The following is a 17493-nucleotide window of genomic DNA, read 5'->3' as shown; positions in this document are numbered from 1 at the left end:
TCAAAATCATATGTATCTTATTAAATATCAAAAAAATCACTTTAAACTTTTCTTTTGATAATTATTAAAAATATTATAAAGATAAAGATGGGTATGACAAGAATAAAATAAAAAACTCAACAAAAATTGGTTTAATTATAACTTTTATTTTAATATAAAATTGTGTAAACAAAGTAGGTTATTTTAAAATAATTTATTTTTAATGAATATTTATTATTATTAATTATTTAAATTGTAAAGTAATATATTAAACTTCATTGTAATTTTTAATAAAATAAGTTCTATTTTTTCAAAATATTAATTTTATTTTTAAAATATAAAAACCTATAAATATATTTGAATAATTTTACTAAAATAGCATGTTTTTATTACTAAAATAACCCAAATCAAATACATAATTATTTTAAAGATGTGAGTTTTTTTGTTTTCTTAACAAAAGTATTAAATAATGTTTTTAAAAATAAAATAAAAGAAGGATCCAATGATATACTCAAGGACAAGATCGTAAATTTAAGCACCCAATCCCATTCCTAGCCGAATTCTTCTTTGAAAGATCGAGAATTTGACAATCATCATCATAATCATAAACTCAAAGCGGAAGAAGGGCACCCAATTATTATATCTACGGGAGAGTGTCCGATCTGCAAATCAAGGAAGAAAAGTACCCTTTTTGGCATTACAATCATGTCTTCAACGTTTACCGGCGATGAAACGGCTCCTTTCTTCGGCTTCCTTGGCGCAGCTGCTGCCTTGGTCTTTTCCTGTAATTCAAATCAGATCCCATCTCTTCTTTTTTCTCCTTAATCTTTCTTTCAATATTCAGATCTGCTATCATGTCTTCCTTTCATTGTTCTACTTGATAAATTTATCTAATTTTTCAGGTATGGGAGCAGCGTACGGTACGGCAAAGAGCGGTGTAGGAGTGGCTTCGATGGGTGTGATGAGACCCGAGCTGGTCATGAAATCTATCGTTCCTGTTGTTATGGCTGGTGTGTTGGGTATTTATGGTTTGATTATTGCTGTTATTATTAGCACTGGAATCAACCCTAAGGCCAAACCCTATTACCTTTTCGATGGCTATGCACATTTGTCATCTGGCCTTGCCTGTGGTCTCGCTGGTCTTGCCGCCGGCATGGCAATCGGCATCGTGGGTGATGCTGGTGTCAGGTATTCTCTCTCGGGTTTCCTTGTTTTTCTACTTATTGTATTGATTCTTGTACTAGCTGCTATAAAGTTGTTTTCTTTATTCAATTTGTGGTCCCTTAATATATATTGACTAAAATAAGTTTCAATTGCATTTGGTCTCTTTAACTTTTGGAATGTCAGATGCTTCTTCAAGAATGTGCTTGGATATTATGTCCACACTTTTGTTCTTTATTCATTGGTATCTTAGATGTTCCTCCATAACCATATGTAAATTGCTTGATTAATCTTACACTTGCCATTCATTGGTCTCATTTGTGTTTTTCTTTTTGTTGAGTTTTATCTTGATGAAGAAATTTAATCCATTTGGTATCAATAACATCTATTCCATGATAACCATTTGCAACTACCATCAAAGTTTATCATCTTCTTCTGTTTTTGAGACCTGCCTTGTTTGATTTATGTGCTAACATGTGGTTTGAAGCATGATCTTAAAGTTGGTAAATGATATCAGCTATAACACTTTATAGCTTGTCTTTTGTGTCATGTCAGACAAATGAAATGGAAAATGAGTAGAAGATAAATTGATAATCCATGTTTAGGAGTTTATCCTCTCCAATCCTTTATTTTGGGAACGGAAAGGCATGACAGATGTAAGTCGATATTGGGATGCCTCATTTGGAAATACTTATTGCTTATGTTTCCGTATTTGTAGTATTCCTTTTTAGATACATGAACAAAAGTAGATTATTGAAATTGACTAAATTTAGTTTCCAAACGTTTCTGTATCCGGATCCGTTACATAAACAAAAACAGTTAGTGTTTCCAAATGGGTGTTATTCATACATGTCAAGTGAACCATATGGAGTCTATTTGGAAACTGCTGTTTTGTTGCAATCTGTGTCACAATAACCTTGGAATATCGCCAATGAAATTGAAAGTGATTTTTATTTGTTTGGTACAAGATTGTTTTCTAGATCATGATTCCGGTATTCTTTTATATCACGATCTAAATTATAGTGTAATTTTTTTTGTTTCATTTGGTTAAAAGTCATGATTCATACAATTTTCTCTATCATGATCTAGATTATTTTCCAAATGAAGGTGATTTTTTTTAAACATAACCTATAGATTTGTCTAGATCATGATCAACATGAAATGTTATGATTACCAAATAGGCTCACATTTGTTTTATTTTACCAGATTATGTCTTGATTAGAAATCATGTAAAATTATACATGTCTCTACTCCTGATGCTGTTGAGTTTGAAGTAGAAACAATTTTTTTGTGAGAAACATGTATATATGATTTTTGTTGAGAGACTGCATTACATTCAATGTATTTCCCATTACATAATTCAATTTCAGAAACAACTTAGGTAATAAACATAAGCAACTTCTGATAGACTATATTAGTTTAAATTCATCTTTTGGAAGTAATGTTATGCTGGGATTAATAACTTATAATTTAATATGTTGTTAATGACAGAGCGAATGCTCAGCAACCAAAGCTTTTTGTTGGGATGATCCTGATTCTCATCTTTGCTGAAGCTCTTGCTCTATATGGGCTTATTGTGGGCATTATTCTATCTTCCCGAGCTGGTCAATCTAGAGCAGAATAAAAGAACAGAGCTTGATTCTCACTCGGCTATTGTGTGCCTCGTATTTGCGGGTTTCAGTGTTATTACCATTTTGTGGTTAGTATTCACTCCCGAGATTTATTTTATAGGACATTGCTTTGTCATATGGTGGTGGTACTTTGTATATTGGAGTTGGTTCTTCTTTCTTGCCCCAAAAATAATTTCAATTTTTTGGCCTGTTTGTAACAGTGGTACTTTGTAGAATTTACTTATTTGTACTCCTCCTTTTGGTGGAGATGGATCTTAGTGTTTCCGATTGTTTTGGAAAATAAATGGTGGGTTGATGCGACCCTATTTTAATATTACAAAATTTAGTTGCCCTTGCGATTATGGTCAGTTTGTTCGTGTTTATGTTGTTGTTTTGTGAACACTTTTGAAACCAAACTTGGTGGAAAACATTATATCTAGGAAATAGATTTAAAGAGTTCCAAATGAGGCCATGTTATGTTACTATACTTTGAATTATATTAAAAATGAAGTGACTTTTAGAAACAGTGACAAATTTCAGAATTTGTGTGCATGGATAAGAAATGTTCCATGTAAGTTTTGTTTATAAAAGAAGGTGATCTGTATATCTATATACTCTGAATGTATACATTTATTTGAAAAAATACTTGGAATTTAATAAAGACAGCATCTTTTTTTATCTTTGTGTTGCTGAAGTTCAGTGGAGCATTAACTTGATGTCAGTAAGCACATTCATTTGTAAAGTCATGTATTGGTTGACATTATTTTGTCTATTTTGTTTAGTATGGGTACAATCTGTATTGGATTTGAGATATAAAAGATCTAATTTTTTGTTTTTTTAAATATCAATGTATGTTATGAAAAATAATCTCAATCTATGTAACTCAAAAGGGTAGTTAATTAAAGTGTCTTTTACAAATAACTTTTTACTTAATTTGTTTTTATCTAGATGACCATTAAGATAAATATAAAAATAGAGGGTGATTTTCATGAGAAGTGTAAAATTATATATGAAAGAAAACAAACTTGTATGTCTTAAAATTATTGTAACCAAACTAGGGTATAATTTTAAATTAGATAGGAAAACAAATAAAAGAAAATTCATTAAATATTTTCTTTAATATATATCATAAATTTTTTATACTATTATTCAGTTTGATAAACACAACAGTTATATGACAAGATATTTACAATTAATCCCAAATACCTCCTGGGAATCTTTTTGTTAGATTAAAAATAATGATGATGATATTAACAATAATTTTATTATTAGAATTTAGACAAGAAAAATAACATTAATAAATTGCAGCCACCGAGAAGTAGACCCCAAATAAGGCCAGACATATTCAATGGGAAATTGTGAATACAAAATGGGACATGGGTTGTTTGTTTTTGTCAAAATGTGATTCAATACTTGTTAGATTCAATATGATATAAATAAATGGACCCCCTGGTTATTTCTATGCAGATTGATTGCATATTTGTGGAACAGTCAGCCACCCATTTTCATCATCATCATCCGTCCATTTCCTCTTGGTCGATTTCGTGTTCTTCACCGCGAATTCTTCTTCTATAATCGCCATTTTTGGAGTTGAAATTAACGCGTATTGAGAGTCATAGAGAGGAAGAGTCGGCTTCTGAGGAACCCATATCGATGAATTCTCCGATAATGTGATTGGACTTAGATGGTCGTTCAGTTCTGTTTCCCATATTGACATCGATTCTTCCTCTTGACTCTGAAATCATTGAGCATTACGAAATTTTAATTTTAAAAAATATATATATATTTTAGAAACAATGTTGTAAGAGTTTAAACTTAGAGTTAACTTCATCTTTCATTTAAAAATAATATGAATATCAAATTTTAATTTCTCCCATAATCCCTATATCAATTGTCCAATTTTTTTAACAAATTGTGACATTAATAGTTTTTTTTATGTTTACTTTTTATAATTGATTATTTTTAATTTAAAATTGTCATGCATGATTATTTTTTTTTTCTGAAAATAAAACTCAGACCTTAAACATTTTTTAAATATATATTAAAGTAGTTAAAGTTATAAATTTTAATTCAGAAAAAATATATGAATATAAACCATTTCCATAATAAAAAAAAATCTAAACAATATTAATTTAAACTTTTTAAGATGTAAGTTTTTTTTAATTTTAAAAAACAAATCTTTTATTATATTATTAAATTATTTAATTTATCAATTAAATATCAAGATATTTTAATTTTATTTAATTTTTAAAAAATCACATTTTTTTTTCTCTTTTTTAACAATAAAGTTGTAGAAAAAAATGGCCCACCTCGGAGAAGTCGAAAGTATGAGAACATGAATCAAATAAATCATCAACATTCCAACCCTGAATCGTCTGAATCAAATACTCCGATGTACCACCAATACTCTTCTCCGGCGCCGGCGCCGTGAAATTTTCTATCATGGGTTGAACTCGAACAGAGTCGTCGGCGGATTGTAACGGCGATGAATCAAAAGAAAGCATAGTTCCGGTGAGAAGAAATCGACAATGATTCTGCATATTCTTATTGTTGGCATTATGAATTGAGTAATCGCATCCCTTGCATAGAATCGCCCTGTCTTGTTGGCAAAACAAAAAAGCTCTGTTTTCCTATTGAATTATGAATTATGGGTTAGATTTTACATTAGTTGATGATCAAGATTGAAGATTAATAAACCTGACAGATATCGCAAAGGGGAATTTGTTGGGAGGAGAGTGTATTTGTGAGGGAGAAACGGTGGTGTTTTCCGGCGAGCTTGTTGACTTGATGAACACGGCGGTCGCAGGCGGCGCAAAGGGCGGCGTCGTCTGCTGGACAGAAGAATGTGGCCATGTCTTTGTTGCAGACATCACATTGAATCTTCATTTTTGTTTGTAGAGAGAGAAATGGTATGTTTGATGATGATGATGATGATGATGGATAGTTAGAGGTAAGTGGATAGGGTATATATTAAGGAAGAAGAGTGAATAAATAATAATGTTTATTTTGGTTGAATTATTTATAATATTAATAAATATAAGATATTATGAAATGGATAGTAACATAAAGAAAATCATAATAATTGTGAAAAGAAAATAGAAGATATTTAAAAAGGACCATGAGATTTACAATTAAATTTTTCGGTTTTCTAGATTAATCCACGTATAATGTTACGTTGATAACATGGTAAAAGATCTATAACTAACGTTTAAAATTGTTGCAAGTTATTTGACATTTACCCTATCTTCATTTTGTATTTTAGAAATATGAAATGAATAAAAAAATAAAATATTTAATATCATACTCTTTTATGAAGTATATTAATACGAGAAATGATACAGACAGCTACTGGGAGAGCGATTCTCCCAACGACTGTCTACGTGGCAGGCCACGTAGGCCCAATAAAAAAAAATATCTAAAAACCCAAAAGCCCCCCAGAAGCCCGCCTTTTATCTTCCATTTGTCATTTTCATCTTCTCAAACATTAGGGTTTCTCTCTCTCAAGTTCATCTGCTACAGACGTAATTGATTAACTCAACCATCTTCAACATCTTCCAAGACATTCACATATTTCTCTCTCTTTCTCAAATCCATCTGCTTTCGAATCCTAGCAATTTCCATCGTCTGCTCGCGTTATTCAGAGAAAACTCTAACATTAATCATCAGAGAAAATCCATCGTCTGCTCGCGTTCTTCGTTCCACACAAAATGGTAACTTCTTCATCATTTTTTACTTTAGTACATTCGGTTATATAATCTAACTTGCGACATTTTTGTAATGTTTAGGAATCAAATAAACAAGTGGTTATATATGATGCTTCTAAGAAGAACGAAACAAAAAAGATGAAAACAGTGAAGAAGAAGAACGAAGTGAAGAAGAAGAATAAACAGAATGAGGAAGAAGAACGAAGGTAACAAACGAACAACAGTTAACTGCATTGTCTAGTTAATTTTGTTAACAACATTATGTTTTATTTATGCAATTTCATGTTTATGAACTCTGTTAAATGCATTATGTAATGAACTGTAATGAACTGCAATGTCATGCTACATGATCTGCAATGTCATGTTTCACGAATTGCAATGTAATGTTACTTGAACTATTTTGTCATGTTAGGTGAACAACAATGCCATGTTATCTTAAATGCACTGTCCTGTTATTTTCTTAATTGCATTGTCATGTTTTATGAACTGCAATGTCTTGTTAGGTGAATAACAATATCATTTAACTGAATTGTCCTGTTATTTTTCTTAACGGCATTGTCTAGTTAATTTTGTTAACAACATTATGTTTTATTTATGCAATTTCATGTTTATAAACTCTGTTAAATGCATTATGTAATGAACTGTAATGAACTGCAATGTCATGCTACATGATCTGTAATGTTATGTTTCACGAATTGCAATGTCATGATTTGTAATGAACTAGTAAGTTCTCATGTTATTTTTAACTGCAATGTCATGTTACGTGAACTTAAATGTCATTTTATATTAATTACAATGTAATGAACTGCAGATTTTTGTTCCGTTATGTATAAGTTCACATTTCTATGTGGCGGTATACAACAAAATCAAACAGGAAATTGAAATCATCGACAATAGGACAGTCCCTGATGGTATTAAATTTGAGGACAAGTATGAGAAGCTTCCGACAATACTGAAAAAGCTAATGGGTTTTTTGAAGTCTGTGATGAAGTCTCCCATTGCTGATGCACTCTCCACCTACAAGATGAAGTTGGTCACTATGTCGTGGCAAGATAACAGCAACTATGATGATTGTGGAGTGTATCTGATGTTTCATATGGAGAATTACATGGGCGAGGTCCATAATTGGAAGTGTGGCATCACACATGCCAATTCAAAGGAAAAACTTATTTGGTTGAGGAGTCATTACGTGAACAGAATCTTGCACTCGAAGAATAATAATATCAACCTGTCTATTGATTTTAAATTGTAAACTTGATACTTGCTTGTATGCTTTTAACTTGATATTGGGTTATCATATTTATAATACAGGATTTTCTTGTTCATAATTCTGAAATGTCATATTGTTTCAACTACAATGTCATGTTGTGTCGACTACAATGTCATGTTGTTTCAACTATAATGTCATGTTATTTTTATAAGTTGCAATGTCATGTTGTTTATAAACTGTGAACTGTTTTTTATTGGTTAATACTGTAAACTGTAATGTCATGTTACTTGAACTGCAATGTCATGTTACTTGAACTACAATATCATGTTACTTGAACTGCAATGTCATGTTACAAATACGAACTGCAATGTCATGTTGTCCCCATATGTATCGGCAACATGGGAAAGTTGACATGACAAAAGTGATGTGAACGAAAGTTGAGTCGAGACTGGATCATTCCATTGTTCTTGAGTCGATACTTGATCATTCAATTGTTCTTGAGTAGAGACATGATCCTACATTGAAAATGCAGAAACAATGAAATGAACAATAAAAATGAAAAAAAATCCAGAAAATGCAATAAAAATGCAGAAAATGCAGAAAATCCTAAGAACAATACAAATTCAAAAAATGCAGAAATTATTCTAATGCAATGTCACGTTGTTTCAACTGAAATGTCATGTTAAATGAATAATGAAAATGCAGAAAATGCAGAAAATGCAATAAAAATGCAGAAAATCCTAAGAACAATAAAAATCCAGAAAATGCAGAAACTATTCTAATGCAATGTCACGTTGTTTCAACTGAAATGTCATGTTAAATGAATAATGAAAATGCAGAAACTAACCTTTGACAATAGATTGAAATGTTTTTGACAAAGGTATTCCAGCTACGTCGTTTACTTCCAATCTTCTCTTCACAATTGAATCTAGAACTTTGTGAGATCTAATATGTCTAGACTTTCCCGGGCTCAATATATGGTTGTGCTCAAGGTAGACACTAGTAATCTCAAATTCACACTCATTCCTAACAGCAACGTTAATCTTAGCCTTACAATTCGTCTTGATGGAAGGTCTAAGTTGTAAAATATTTTTCCCTTTTGAAGTAAATACACCATTTTTAGCACATGCAATGGAGAACCACTTTTGCTTTCCATCTTGCCCATTTCTTGCTCCTAACTTACAAATGCCAAAACTCTTTGATTGTGCGTAAGCATTATAATACTCACGAAGTTCATTTTCAGAATTAAAAGTCATGCCAACAATGGGGATTTAAACATTGGGAGGGGATGATGATTGTTCACCCATGAAGCTGAAGAATAAGAGAGAAATTTCAGTATTAAAAACATGACATGACATTGCAGTGTTAAAAACATAACATTGCGGTTGAAAGAACATGACATTGCATTTGAAAGAACATGACATTACAGTTGAAAGTGTAATGTAATGTAGTTGTCTGTATCATTTCTCAATGAAAAAATATTAAAAATGAAAATTGTCAATTTTAATGTTGTATTAAGCTTGAATGTCATGTTTTGAAATAATAAACATGACATTCAATTTTTTTAAAATGAACTGCAGTTTAATAGACATTTTATTTTAGTGCAAAACATGACATGACATTGTAGTGTTAAAAACATAACATTATAGTTGAAAGAACATGACATTGTAGTTAAAAGAACATGACATTTCAATTATATATAGTTTATGAACAAAACTAAATACAGTTCATTTCTCTTATTAAAAACAGAGAAAATAACGACATTACAATATTTTCTTGAACAATTAATAATGATACTTGGACAAACTTCTCTACATTCAGGGGTTACAAACTGGAAGCGGGAGATAGGGAGCGGACAACCGAATGGTGGGAGGTCAGAAATCGTAGTCGATGGAGAACGGACGGAGGTTAAAAATCGGACGGAAATTGCAGACAATGAAGGCGCTAGAGAGCGGACAACCGAAGATGAGAATGGAGAGAGGTCGAAAATCGTATTCGACGGAGAACGGACGAAAATCGCTAGAATTGCAGATGAACTTGAGAGAGAGAGAAACCCTAAAATGTTTGAGAAGATGAAAATGGCAAATGGAAGATGAAAGGCGGGCTTCTGGGCTTTTGGGTTTTTAGATTTTTTTTTTTTTTTATCTGGCCTACGTGGCAGGCCACGTAGACATTCGCTGGGAGAATCGCTTAGCTGTCTGTATCATTTCTCATTAATACAAGGGGTTTGATACAAATAAGTTATATTAAAGATATAGTATCATCTACAATGTGTTTTTAGATTGTATAAAACATTATAATAAAATAGTTAAAATGTAGTGATATGCTTAAAAAAAAAAAAAAAACATTATTATTGTTTTAATGATTAACATTTATAAAAAGAAAAGAAAACAGTGAACAAAATGTTACTAACATTTAATTTATTATTCCGAAAAGTATAAAGAGAAACTCGATATTCGATTGAGAAATCAGTGATTTTGGTCATGATTCTTAATCCTTAGAACGAAGGATATTATAACTTTTAATAAGTTTATTAATTAATAAACAAAATATCAAATTTATTATAAATAATAATTAATACTAACTATATGAAATTAAGTTTTAAAAAAAGTTGAATTGACAACAACAATTCTATTTTTTTTAGATAGAATAATTAATTTTTTTATTAATAAAGTTGTTCATAAAATATTTTAAAGGTTATCTATAACATACCTTAAGGCTAAATTTCCCTACTCATTAGCATTTTTATTTTTATAATTGGAACAAATAATTAAAATTAATAAAAAAAAATATATTTTACAAGTTAATAGTTTATCAATATTAAATTAAAACATAAATTAAATGAACAAATGACATGCTTTTAATATTTCAGTTAACTAATATATATCAAAAAAATGATCAGCTCAACATTAGTATATTATATTGAATTCAACTAAATTTAAATATTTATTATTGATCAGATTGGACTATACATCAATTTATGTTCTATAAACACCTTGATGATATTGAACTTCATTTAGTATGTGTGATTTTTATTTTTAATTATGTTACAAATTAAGAAATGTTTTCGATAAACATTTCTTTACTAATTTTTACTTACTTTTAACGTTTCTTACTTGTAACCATAATGAATGAATTCATGACTCACATGCATGATATCCAAAAGTTGCGATATAGTATCCTATACACCTGTTTGATATTGATGGAAGCTTTTGGATGAACTCTCTCAACTATAATTTGCAATTTACATCATTTTAATTTGTTATCTTTTGCATTCTTAACTCATAAATATCAAATTTATCAATAAAATTTTAGTTTTCATTCTCCTAAAAATGCCAAGGGAGCAAGATGCAATATGGTTCATACCAAGTTACAACTTAGTTAGGAACAACGGGTATTCTTTTTACCCATCGAGTGGTGAAGTAGTGAAGTACCCATATTCGAATCCGATTTTTATTTTATTACCCGATTCCGACGGTATCTTTATCTCTATTCTATAACCATTCTTGATTTGTCAGGTATTCGATCTCCGTTGGGTACCCTATTACCCGATTAAGTGCGAAACCCAACTTTATTAAATATAAATAATTTTAAAATTAATAATATCAAAATTTTAAAAATATAAAAAAAACATTATTTACCTAGTTAGGTTTAAATATCAAATTTATCAATAAAATTTTAGGTTTAATTCTCCTAAAAATGCCAAGGGAGCAAGATACAATATGGTTCATACCAAGTTACAACTTAGTTAGGAACAACTGGTATTCTTTCTGCCCATTAAATCTAATTTTTATTTTATTACCCGACTTTAACAGGTATCTCTATTTTTATAACTATTTTCGATTCACCGGGTACTCGATCTCCGACGAGTATCTTATTATCTCCGACGAGTAAACATAACTTTATTAAATATAAATAACTTTAAAATTAGTAATATCGGAATTTTAAAATCATTCTCGATTTGCCGGGTACTCGATCTCCGACGGGTATCCTATTATCCGATTAAAGTGTGAAACATAACTTTATTAAATATAAATAACTTTAAAATTAGTAATATCGAAATTTTAAAAATATAAATAAAAATATTATTTACCTACATACTTGTGTTACAAAATGTTGAAAATATAATAATTTTATTATTATTAGAGTTAACGAATAAAATTTGAGAGAATAAAAATTAAAAAAAGAAGTTAATAATTAAGGTTGAAGAAGATAAAGATCGAGAAATAATATCTTTGTTTGAAAACAGGTTTTATGAATAAATATTATTAAATTTATTGATATATATATATATATAATTAAAATATATTTAAGAATTTTAATAAAATATTTTAAAAAAATAGATTTTAAGTAAATTAATTTTTTTTTCCAAACACAACTCTAAGGCTGTGGGTAAAATAAATAAATAATAAATATTTATTGTAAACGCTAAGTTTTAACAAAAAAAAAATATATATATATATATATATATATATATATTTTAATATTAATATAGTTGGGTATCGAATTTCGGGTTTAAGTTTCGTACCTCTTTTATCTCCGACTCCGAACCTGATTGGGTAATCTTTCTACCCTTACCCTCCCCATTTAAAATCCAGGTTTTCACTATAATCCCAAAACTTAGACCAATGACAAAGGAGAAACTCTCGGTTAGTCTAATAATTAAATTACAACAACTGCAGTACTAAAGACGACCACGAGTTTATAAGCCCTGAAATGTTTTCTTGTTTGTCCATAACAATGTATATATAAAAAAAAATGAATTGTACCACGAATTCCAATTAATCAATTCGAGTTACCAAAACTATAACATACAAACTAAGAGTTGAGTTAAGATATCAAAAGGTCACGGGTTTAATTACATATAAAAGCGTTTTGAGTTTAAGTGAGATCATGATTGTGGGGTGTCATGCTATGTCTACTTTAATTTTAAAAAAAAAATTACTTTGTATGTCACAAGTCAAAAATATTGATTGGTGAATATAAGATGTTTTTATTCACATATATTTCAATTTTTATTTAATTTTAGAAACTATTGAGTGTTATGATTATGTGTAAAGACTATTTTAACACAATATTTAGCAAATCAAGAAAATTAAGAGTAATATTCATTAGTAGCTTTAACTTATTTGAATAGAAAAAGTATCATAATATTTTAAATTGATTTCATCTTTTAAGTTGTATTTTGTAAGTACACTCAATTATAATAGTATAGTTATAACATCAAAATATTTAAACTCACTTTGTATAAAATACTTTTGTTATAATGATTTTTTTTCTCCAAATTTAATGTATTATTTTAAATTAAAAGGAAAAAAATATAATAATTGAGAGAAGATCTATGGAGCATACAGCCATGTGGGAGAGAACATAATCTTAAAGTGACATTCATTGAACCACTCTCCTTTCTTTTCTTTTTTCTCAAAGAATATAACTTTCTTTTAACCCATATATTTGTAAAATTCTTGAAGACACAAATATCAACTGAAAAAATCAATAATAACAACACAAAACATTTTAAACCAATTTATTTTAACCAATATAGCTCAAATGGAGAGTTTTTTAAGTTTTAAAATCGCATGTTCAATTCTTACTTAAAAACATTTTAAGTTTAAAAGTTTAAAAATATTCAAAACTCGTTAAGGTAGTTTAAGTGACAAAAGTGATTCTTAAAATACCAAAAATACGATTTTATTCTCATTTAAAATGTTTTAAATGGAAATGAAAGTTACGGTAGTGAAGTGTGATGTTAACTTTTTTTCACATTTAAAAAGAAAAAAGTTTTTTTTTTTTTTTTTTTAATTTAGGTGTTAATAAGATATTTTAGGTAAGTGTAATAATATTATATGATATGGTTGGCTAAAGATTCTCATTCCTGGAATGTTGGGCTTTTCCCCTACAATTACAACTTGTCAATTTCATTATTCCTTTTATTCTTATTGATATGTAACATAGATATTAATAATATCTCAAATTGATTCTTTCCCAAGAATATCTATTACAGATTCCAACATTAACAACATGCCAACAACAATTTTAATTGCTAAATTCATCTGTTTGATTCAATATAATGAAACATCAATGCTTTTCTTTATGACAGTTGGTTTTCATCAAAAGGGTAGAACTGGAGCAGACATCATGAGCTCATGAGCAGCTTGAAAAAATTCTGCAGCCTGCATAGTGGAACCTTCCATCTTTGAAATCAAACCCAGGTTCATCCAAACGCGATGTTCGGTTGGCTCTAACCTCAAGGCGTTCATCAAGAAGCTTCTTGCTATTGGGAGTGATTTGCTGCCCATTGTTATCAACACTTCTGCAGTCGAAACAATGCTTGGTACATAATCTGGTTCTATCGAGAGCGAGACTGAGAATGCAACAAGGGCTTCTCTTTTCCGCTCTTGAGCTTTCAACATCATTCCTGCAAATTTTGCGGAGTCAAGAATATCATATTCAGTTATAACTGTTTTTTGGTTATTGTCTGTTTTGGTTGCTGTTAATGTTTTTGTAACTTAAATCAAGGTGTTCTGATAAGTGGGGATGGAACTTGAGACCTCAGTCTCTTAGTTCATGACTCCTACCACTTAAGATACCATGGGTGGGAAAATTTCGGATTAATGTTTGATATAGTTAGTTCTTGAGCTCTCAAACCTGTGGCATGCCAGTTTTCAGGCGAGTAAAACCCGACAGATTTGGCTCTGTCTATGCAAATTTCTACATCGGGCCATGATTCAAGATCTATATAGATCTTGGCCAAGTCTTGCCATGCTTCCATCTCCAATCTTTTTGTCTCCACCAGCTGCAGATAAGATGAACATGATAAATCGATCAAACGAGCTTGTTATACCTTACATGACAAAGAAAATATATAATACACGTAAATAACAATCATATTTACGTGAAACATAACACGGGATAAAACCACAGGTAGAGGAAAACACTTTCACTATGTCGAAAATTAGGTTAGAACTGAGATTAATAAAAAAAAGTGTGGTTATGTGAGAAAGAAAAAACTACATCAAACAAGCTCCAAGAATTTACTTTTGAAGTGGATAGCAAATAAATACTTGAGTAAAAAAATCATATAGAACAAAAACAAATCACTGTAATAATGTAAGCAAAAGAAATTCATCAACAAAATGTATAAATTGGTTTTACTTTAATAATAATGTAAGCAAAATTTACACACACCTCAGCATCAAAAGAATTAGCCTGTTCTCTTTGTGCTCCAATTAGACCAAGAAGGACTCTGTATGTTTCTATTGCTTCCTTAGGCTGTTCTTGTGATACCTGAAGAACAGCTTTCAATCTAAGAAGTGAAAACTGATCAATCTTTTCAGTCTCATCTATAGCAAGATCAACAATAATCTCAGCATCTTCAAATCTCTGTTCAGCCGAAAGTATCTGCGACAAAAGTTTCCAACCTTTCGTAGATCCCCCAGCCATCATACTTGAATACAACATTACAGAATCAAAAGCCACAGTCAGATTCCTTTGGAATGCACTCTCAGTTCCGAGACTAAAAACTGTATCCAATTCTCCCTTATCAATCTCGACAGCTCTGTTCAAAGATTTCAACGATTCCTTATGGTAGACACGCCTTTCAGAATCTGAAATCGAAGTTCTTGCAGCATTTCCATAGCAAATGCCAAGAAACTTATGAGCCTGCCCAATAAAATGCCGGTTTTGGTTGCTGCCCACTAAATTCACGAGAGTTTGAGCAAAAAATATTCCTTCTTGAGCGTAAACTTTATCTTGAGAACACAATTTTGCACCAAGAAGAATCGAATGGAAATGAGGCTTATTTCTTGCCTCTGGAGAACCAACAACCTTCTTTAAAAGGCTAACCGCCACTTCAATCTTCCCAGCCGCGCTATAACAAAGAGCGAGAAAGTACCACCTTTCTGCCCGAGTGTAAATACCTGGAAGTGCTTGCTCTACGTGTTCTGCCAAAGTTTCGAAATTCCCAGAAACCGAGAGGGCAAACGTAAGATGATCCATTATCTCTGATTCCCATTCAATTTCACCGTTTAAAACCTTTCTTACTAGAATGAACAACAGAAGAAGAGCTTCTTCTGTATTATCAAAAAGATGGCTAGCTTCAACACCACCATAGAGTAATATAACAGCAAATTCTTTCTGAATAATAGCTATTCTTATCGGGCTTAAATTCCATGGTTTTATCAATATACGTCGATATGCTGTCATAGCTTCGGTTAGTACACCTGCTTTTATCCATAGCTTAGGCAGCAATTCTATCGATTTATGGAAATTCTCTTGCAATCTACAGTTTTCACCGTTTTCTAAAGGCATTCCATATGGTAGAGCTGATTCAACTGTATCAAGAATTATTGTGCATTCTCTTGCAGCCTCTGTATAAATTACAAAACTCTCTTCATCATTATTGAAAAATTAACACATTTATGAGATTATTATCCAATTAATTACCTTTAAATCGTCCAAGTTCTTCTAGTGATTTAGATTTCAGTAAGATTGCCTCCAGAAGTAAGTTCACCGAATGCAATGACATTACTCCGTGCAGCATTTCGTTAACTTTAGGTCGCGATTTTCTTCTACGAGTCCTCTCGAAAATAGCCTTACTCATCCTTGGCGATAAACTTCTAATGTCAATTCCCTGAAACACTTGAAGGGCAGCATCAAAGTTTCCTTTTTGGTATTCAAGCCTCCCCAACAATGCCCTAGCTTCCTGCATTTCTCCAAGATTCGAAACAAATAACGCGTCCATAATTCATCCATTATGTGAAAAAAGAAGAGGTTTTATAAATTATTAACCTCATAATTCAATGAAAGGGCTTCTCTGAGAGTGGATTCAGCCTCATCAACCTGAGCATCTTCAATCTTTGAATCCCAATCCCCAATTCTTGAAGAGAAACCACTGGCTGAGAAATCTCTTGTAGCCAATGATTCCGGGGATTGAGGTTGAGGTTCCTCAAACTTAATTCGCTCTCCTGAACAAGAACACAACATAGTTTCCAAAATCTGTTGATCTTCTCTTCTCTTCTATTCAGCTAGAAATTTCATCAAACACCTTCAATGCATAACAAGAAAATGATTTCATCAAGTTGCAAGAAGTCTTATTTCAAGGTCAATATTAGTGGGGTTCTCATGAATACAGCAGAATGCATTGGTTCCATCATAGAACAGTAATTCAGATGAAAACAAGAATGAAATAAAAGAGATCCAGTAAAAAAACAAAGAAAATTTGAATTTGAAATCAGAGAGTAGGGAAAGAAGACAGAACAATAAAGGACAAAAAAAAAAGTTTTGAAAAATGGGAAAGACAACTGAAGAAGGAATCAAAGGGTTTTTGGACTTACAGCCATGAAAGCAACCTGCAAGAAGGTAACTTTCTCTTTCTGTGTAGGTTATGATGATAATGTTGAACATGTGACTTACTGATTTTTACAATTTGAAATATAATAAACAAAAATAAAACCACCTTTTCAAATTGATCTTATATGGGGGATGGAGATCTGAGTGAAATGATGAATGGGTTTATATGATTCTTTAAGTTTGCATGTGCTACCATTTTCTTATTTTTTTTGTTTACAGATCAGAGTTTGTCCTTTTCAGTGTATCTAGCTTAGCTAGATGATGATGTTCAATCATACTTTGTTAGATCCTAGCTAGAACATCATCATTTCTTGTTTAAAGCTAATAAATACTAAATAGTACAAATTTGTTTTTCTTATTTGTCTAAAAGAAAATCAAAGACTCTTGACACTGCAACCAAAGATGGTCCCCAGAAATAGTAGGATCAAGTGTGATATTGTTTAACAATAATATATATATTTTTGTATAGAAGACTGGA

The 17493-nt window shown here is 30.8% G+C and overlaps 3 protein-coding genes across 4 annotated transcripts; 1 reads left to right on the top strand and 2 right to left on the bottom strand.

Annotated features, from left to right (window-relative positions):
* The first annotated feature begins 562 nt into the window (after positions 1–562).
* LOC124920012 (V-type proton ATPase 16 kDa proteolipid subunit) lies at positions 563–3107 on the top strand. The gene is made up of 3 exons (XM_047460399.1): positions 563–763; positions 882–1167; positions 2632–3107. Exons 1-3 carry the CDS (start codon positions 685–687, stop codon positions 2762–2764), a joined length of 498 nt encoding a protein of 165 aa, XP_047316355.1. The 5' UTR covers positions 563–684; the 3' UTR covers positions 2765–3107.
* Positions 3108–4069: 962 nt separating this feature from the next.
* LOC124946020 lies at positions 4070–5669 on the bottom strand. Its single transcript, XM_047486570.1, has 2 exons — positions 5060–5669; positions 4070–4485 (listed from the first exon to the last, which is right to left on the bottom strand). The coding sequence occupies exons 1-2, from the start codon at positions 5288–5290 to the stop codon at positions 4210–4212; spliced, it is 507 nt and encodes a 168-aa protein (XP_047342526.1). The 5' UTR covers positions 5291–5669; the 3' UTR covers positions 4070–4209.
* A 7967-nt stretch (positions 5670–13636) lies between these two features.
* LOC124920011 (protein NPGR1) lies at positions 13637–17148 on the bottom strand. 2 transcript variants are annotated; one of them, XM_047460398.1, is made up of 6 exons: positions 17000–17148; positions 16455–16710; positions 16110–16368; positions 14853–16033; positions 14313–14460; positions 13637–14082 (listed from the first exon to the last, which is right to left on the bottom strand). In XM_047460398.1, exons 2-6 carry the CDS (start codon positions 16647–16649, stop codon positions 13775–13777), a joined length of 2091 nt encoding a protein of 696 aa, XP_047316354.1. In that variant the 5' UTR covers positions 16650–16710; positions 17000–17148; the 3' UTR covers positions 13637–13774. The 2 variants fall into 2 exon arrangements, with proteins under 2 accessions (XP_047316354.1, XP_047316353.1); XM_047460397.1 differs by lacking the exon at positions 17000–17148 and having other exon boundaries at positions 16455–16887.
* Between the last annotated feature and the right edge of the window lie 345 nt (positions 17149–17493).

Source organism: Impatiens glandulifera, chromosome 1 (genome assembly GCF_907164915.1).
Source record: "Impatiens glandulifera chromosome 1, dImpGla2.1, whole genome shotgun sequence".
NCBI classification, from domain to species: Eukaryota; Viridiplantae; Streptophyta; class Magnoliopsida; order Ericales; family Balsaminaceae; genus Impatiens; species Impatiens glandulifera.
The sequence above is the reverse complement of the archived record's forward strand: the minus strand, read 5'-3'. Positions and strand labels throughout refer to the sequence as shown.

Bases quoted from the DNA above. Each gene is read 5' to 3' on its own strand.
- LOC124920012 (XM_047460399.1), top strand. From the start codon at position 685: ATGTCTTCAACGTTTACCGGCGATGAAACGGCTCCTTTCTTCGGCTTC. The intron at 764-881 runs GTAATTCAAATC...CTAATTTTTCAG, and splicing joins TGCTGCCTTGGTCTTTTCCT to GTATGGGAGCAGCGTACGGT. The intron at 1,168-2,631 runs GTATTCTCTCTC...TGTTAATGACAG, and splicing joins GTGGGTGATGCTGGTGTCAG to AGCGAATGCTCAGCAACCAA.
- LOC124946020 (XM_047486570.1), bottom strand. From the start codon at position 5,290: ATGCAGAATCATTGTCGATTTCTTCTCACCGGAACTATGCTTTCTTTT. The intron at 4,486-5,059 runs GTGGGCCATTTT...CAATGATTTCAG, and splicing joins ATACTTTCGACTTCTCCGAG to AGTCAAGAGGAAGAATCGAT.
- LOC124920011 (XM_047460398.1), bottom strand. From the start codon at position 16,649: ATGTTGTGTTCTTGTTCAGGAGAGCGAATTAAGTTTGAGGAACCTCAA. The intron at 14,461-14,852 runs GTGTGTGTAAAT...TCTTATCTGCAG, and splicing joins CTAATTCTTTTGATGCTGAG to CTGGTGGAGACAAAAAGATT. The intron at 14,083-14,312 runs GTTTGAGAGCTC...CAAAATTTGCAG, and splicing joins TGAAAACTGGCATGCCACAG to GAATGATGTTGAAAGCTCAA.